The sequence below is a fragment of the Nelumbo nucifera genome, chromosome 4 (genome assembly GCF_055504915.1).
Source record: "Nelumbo nucifera cultivar China Antique chromosome 4, China Antique-T2T, whole genome shotgun sequence".
NCBI lineage: Eukaryota > Viridiplantae > Streptophyta > Magnoliopsida > Proteales > Nelumbonaceae > Nelumbo > Nelumbo nucifera.
In genome coordinates, this window is record NC_142652.1 from 96,485,017 (window position 1) to 96,490,545 (window position 5,529).

At 42.4% G+C, this 5,529-nt stretch overlaps 1 protein-coding gene across 1 annotated transcript; it reads right to left on the reverse strand.

The window, feature by feature from the left end:
• Nucleotides 1-1,071: 1,071 nt before the first annotated feature.
• LOC104610820 (protein kinase PINOID-like) lies at nucleotides 1,072-4,116 on the reverse strand. Its single transcript, XM_010277614.3, has 2 exons — nucleotides 2,769-4,116; nucleotides 1,072-2,248 (listed from the first exon to the last, which is right to left on the reverse strand). The coding sequence occupies exons 1-2, from the start codon at nucleotides 3,350-3,352 to the stop codon at nucleotides 1,453-1,455; spliced, it is 1,380 nt and encodes a 459-aa protein (XP_010275916.1). The 5' UTR covers nucleotides 3,353-4,116; the 3' UTR covers nucleotides 1,072-1,452.
• Between the last annotated feature and the right edge of the window lie 1,413 nt (nucleotides 4,117-5,529).

Genomic DNA, 5,529 nt, shown 5'->3' on the forward strand with positions numbered 1-5,529 from the left:
TGGTCCCACCGGCACCACCCACCTCATGGAACAGCAATTCAACAACGACGGATAGATGAATTATCCACGTGGACACTGGACAGCAACAGGGTACACAACGTGTCAGAAACTAACTGGCTAGCTAGGGTTGAAACAGCTCCAAACAGTTCTGCATATAGATGGGAAGGTACCAGAGCTTTCCTTTTTCATTGAAGGCGGGGCCTTTTGAACAGTAAAGAGGAGACAGTCAGTACTTCCAAGTGAGCTGGTTGGGGTGCTGCTTGGCAGGTGGTCACATGGACAGCCCCCTCCATCTGTCTCCCTCAATCTCTCCATTTTCCACCCTAAATTAATAAATCATTTTTTTTGGCTGGCAAACAGTTTTTAGGATGTTTTTAAAGAGGCTGCATTCCTTTTGCTGTTTGTTGGGAGATTTGGTAAAAGTTGGGGTGGCAATATGTTCTTTCTGTATTTCGTCGCAGTGCAATTTTATTTGCATTAATATAAATGCATGGAAGTGTAAATGTAAGAAATGCAAATTCTTGTATAATTTTGTTTTGAACTTTACTTTGTTTCATGTTTTAATTTGCTTTATTTTTATTGCAATTAAATAAAATAAGTTAAGATTTAAAACAAACATAGGTCAGAATTTACACTTAAATTTTTTGTACTGCTATGTTTTTTTTTTTTTTTGCATCAGTGCAAACATTTATTTGCATCGCAACCAAACACAGCCACACAGCCTTAGTTGTTGGCTGAGTGTTGGTGCTTCCAGGATTTGAAGGAGTAAAGAAAAAAAATACTCTGCATGGTTAAGAATTTTGTCTTGAATTATGTACTTATTTTCTGATTGTTGTTTTCGTTGGGGTGACTCCTTATCACTTGTGTTACTTGTATCTTTTTTATTCACATGTAATAAAATCAATCCCCTTTCTTTAGATTGTTTTAAAAGATTCATTTGCTTTGTCGCTTTTGTACCCAGAACCATGCTATTTGCCACGTGGCTATTATTGTAAACCACTGTTAGAGCTTAATTGGAGCAAGAGTCAAACGGATTTAAGGGACATACATGAGAATCAGAGACGTTGGTTCCTCCAATCTAATGGCTTAGGTTGTTTGAAGTATAGTCAATCATTCAAGGAAATCAAGGTCAAAAGGCCAATAAATGATGCAAGACCAAGGCCAAGACCAAGACCTACAAAACAAACGCATAATTGGTGCCGTTTGAGAGAAATTTTGTCTAGGCTCAGTGGGCTGGGGCCGCTAATAGAGTAATAGTAGTTATATATCCGATCCACATAACCCGACACGACACGTTTCGGCCAATACTTTAACAGCTATAAATATTAAATAACTGTCAAAGTACAATTACGGGAGGAGAAAAGTGATAAGAAGAACATCTGGATTTACAATGTCGCTGCGTAGGAAAATCTGCCGGGACACGTGGAGGCCTGGGGGAAGCTTTGGTTGAGTTCAAAAATAGTCGAACTTGGACGTGGAAGATTTCTTCAACCGCTCGTGGCACGACGTAGCACGCCGGAAACCCGGAATCTCCGGCGGTCTGTATGACCGTACAAGGGCGAAGTTCAATCCTTTGAAGAAGGGGTGGGTCTTAACGTCCGCCGCCCCTCTTTTTGACCCCAGCCTCGTCGACGGGTCTTTGACCAAGAGCCCGGAGATCAAATCACGTGCGTGGACTTCTGTCTCACTTGCCGGAGATTCCGTCGGGAAAACTAACGGCTTTTGCACTATGTTTCGCAGCGTGGCCTCGTTGTTCTCGCCGGAAAAAGGTGTACGGCCGTAGATCAGCTCGTAGATGAAGATCCCAAGGGCCCACCAGTCTACAGCGTTCCCGTGCGATTTCCCGGCAGCCACCTCTGGAGCGACGTACTCGTGAGTCCCGACGAAGGAGCAGGACCGGGCGGAAACCGGTTCTGCAACGAACCGGCGGTTTAGTGTCGCCGTCTGTACCTTGCGAGACCGGAAGAGCCGGTTGTAAAGGCAAGAGAACGTCGAGGTCGAATATGTGCTCCTCTTTGTCTTTGTCCTGCCGGTCGACGACGGCACTGAAGTGGCCGTCGTGGCACCGGGGGATGAGTCGGGCGACTCGACGGCTGGTATTGCATCAGAGCACAGTGAAAGATCAAAATCAGAGAGCATGATGTGACCGTCCGATCGAACCAAGATGTTCTCCGGTTTTAAGTCTCTGTAGATGATCCCCAACATGTGCAGGTACTCCAAGGCCACAAGAACCTCAGCCGCATAAAACCTGAACAAATTAAAAACCCACATTCTCAGAGTCAGATATTAATCCATGACATGGCCGAATCGTACCGGGATGAGTTCAAAAAGCTTGTAGTAGACAATTAGACATAGTAGACAGAAGAAGCAATACTGAGATATTCTGCGTAGGTAGAAATGGAAAACGGAAAATAAATTACCAGAAAATCTGCAATTTCCTGCTTCAATGGCTCAATGCAATGAATGGCTGGTGAATTTAATGCAAAAAATGTGAAAAAAGACGAAAGGTTCTAATTTTTGAATCATAATAAGAAGAAGGTTTGTTAAGTCCAAAAGGTTGCAGCTTTTCTTAATTTTAAATAGTATCTCTGCACTGAGTCGAAGAGCAGACAAAATCCTTTTAATACTAGGAGACACTGAAACAGGATATGTAATTTTTTTTTAGAACAGGATCTGTAAAATTAATAATTACCCTTTTTCTTTGTATCTTAAATTTTTTTAATATTTGTATAGGAAAAGAAAAAAAGGGAGAGTTTCCATTAATGTACCTTGCAGAGCTCAACGAGAAACGTTTGCTAGGTTGCTTGTGTCTGAGAGTATGCAGATCACCACCAGAGCAGAACTCCATGACCACGCAAGCGTAATGCGAAGCTTCCAATTCTGCATAGAGAGTAGGAAGGAATGGATGGTCCAGCATCTTCAGAATCCTCTTCTCCGTCTCCGCCCTCTCTACCTTCTTCTTCAACGTAAGCGCTTCTTTATCCACAACCTTCATGGCGTAATAGCAGCTATCATCGCCGGCAACGGGGGTCCTGAGACGGCACAGGTAGACGCTCCCAATGTCGCCGCTCCCAATTCGACGAACGAGCTTGAAATCCCTGAAAGTCAACCCGCTCTTGCGGCGGGAAATGGCGGAACGTATAGCTTCCCACGCGAAGTCCGACGACCGGTGGGGCTTGAAGGCAAAGCTCTCAGGCGAATAATAAGACGAAGTCTTGGCGGAGATTTCGAGAGCATCAAATGAAAGACGACTGATGCTACTGCAGCTATCGCTGCTCATCGAACTCTGGCTAGAATTTAGTGTCTCTGCTGAACCGATTTCACCTTCTGAATCCCGCAAAAACTCGTACATTTTAGGATCAGAGACTCCACTTCGCCTCTTCAAAGCTCTTCTACGTACGTACGCTTGAAAGGTTCCTACTTCCTACACAACACTACATTGGGTTTCTAAGTTTCTTCCGAAAACGCTTTCAGCAATATATAAACATCACCTTCTTTTCCCCACCGACTCAGAACGTAGCAAGCAGAAATGCAACAAGCAACTACCAGTCAAGGAAGTAAAGAACAGCAGAACCTAATCTTTTCTCCACCAATAATCTAAGCTCTCAAAAGAGAAAGAAAATTGAAAAAAAGAAATCTTCCAGAAAGCAAAGACGGAAGAACGAATAACCGAGGATTTTACTAGTATTTCTTTTGAACGATCTCCGCTGGTTCTCGAATCAGATTCGAAGATGATCGTAGAAATCCGAGGATTATGACGCGGGAACAGGCTTCGATTCCTTGAGAGCTTGGAATCGTTGCTCCCCAAGTCCAAGTTCCCGTCTCTGAACAATTAAAAAACAGTCCAGTCTCGATTTTCCTCAACGAGCCGTCAAAGCAGCTTCTCCTTCGCCATGAAAACACCTTGGAAGTTCTACTCACAACTCCTTCCTTCTCCACCGAGAGGCAACATGCATCGTTCGAACCACCATTAAAGGACCATCAACTTCAACCCCTCGTCAAAGCACTGCTCGCTGTGCCCAGAAATCGCAGCTTTTCTCTGCTTACAGCAGGAAATTATCTGGGTTTCCGTAGATCAAGCCCGCTCTCTCTCTATCTCTCTTAATTTTCGAAATCAGTTTCGACTGTTTTCTCCGGTTGGGTTATATATACACAGGGCGTACAGTAAAAAGCTACACTTATTATTTGTTAACCATAGTTACTTTGACACGTGAGTTAGAATATCGTGCGCTCATGAGTCATGACGTGAGTCTCCGGTTGAAGAATGGAGTTGGGGTAGTTTAGTAATATAGAAGGAAGCGAGGGCTGATTTGGTTATGACGCTAGCTCTCCCCTAAGTCCTACCTCTCTCGTACTTCCATCTGTCATAAATGCTGTGCTGTTGGTCTTGGACCGTATCATCCTCATAATTAGACGTATCCATGCAGGGAGGGATAAAAGTGTAATTATGCTTTACCAAATCGGTCTGGCCTGGGTTTTGTTATTTTCTTTTCATTCCACAACCACAGCAATTGAAGATGGATGAATTTGCACTCAAATCATTTGTATGACAATAATTTTGCACTGGTGCAAATAAATTTATACTGTCAAATGCACTTATCCAATACAAATTATTAGGCTGGGTTTGAGCGGCCTTTCTTGGGCTTTTTGCTTTTGGGAAGCCTAACTTAAGCATCCAGATAAACGTTTGGTGAATAAGCACAGAAAGTGTTTTTTCTGACCCAAAAAGCACCTAGGCCACGTTTTGAAGAAGTAAAAAAAGAAGGCTTCTTCTAACTTCTGCTGCGTTTTTGGGAAGTCATTTTAGTAAAGTTTTCCTTCACAAACATGTTGATCTAAAGCCCAAAAAATGGCCAGTGTAAGACGCACATCGATTTGACTAAAAGGTAGGTTGCGTTTGGATAAGCTTTAGGATTTGTTTGCTTTTAAAACCCAAAAGTACAAAGCCCCAATTTTATGGTGTATGCTTTGGGGGAATTTAGATTTAATCCTCTTAAAAACCTGGGCTTACTTTGAAAAGAATATAAATACAAATATGTATAGTGTAAATACATACAAAATATAAGGTTTTACACTATATATTTATATTTGTACTTCATCCAAATTAAGTCCAGGAATATTTCCATATTTATATGTTTTATTCATGGAAAGATATTTTCATTACATAGTTGCAAGGGGCTGTGAGGATAGTAGGAGAACGGATTTGTCAGGACTGAATCCCAATTCTACTTTGGGGCTATGAGGATGGTGTGAAGACGGAATCCCAATTCTGCTCTGGGGGCTGTGAGGATTACGTGAGGACGGTTTTGCAAGGGGTTGGTATTTGTTTTAGAAGCAATTCTGACCAACCCTTCCAAACTATTTCTGTTTTGCACAGCCCAAAGCTCAAAAGCAAAAGTTTTTGAGAATAGAGCCCAAATTATTTCAAATACTTGGGTGATAAATCAATATATCACAAATGTGAAGTGGCCAACATAGAAAACACTGAATAGATTGAAAAGGATGCCACTTGGCCCGACCAAATAAGAC

Coding starts and splice junctions, on each gene's coding strand:
- LOC104610820 (XM_010277614.3), bottom strand. CDS start 3,352: ATGTACGAGTTTTTGCGGGATTCAGAAGGTGAAATCGGTTCAGCAGAG. Junction 2,249..2,768: donor TTCTCGTTGAGCTCTGCAAG/GTACATTAATGG, acceptor TAATTTGTTCAG/GTTTTATGCGGCTGAGGTTC.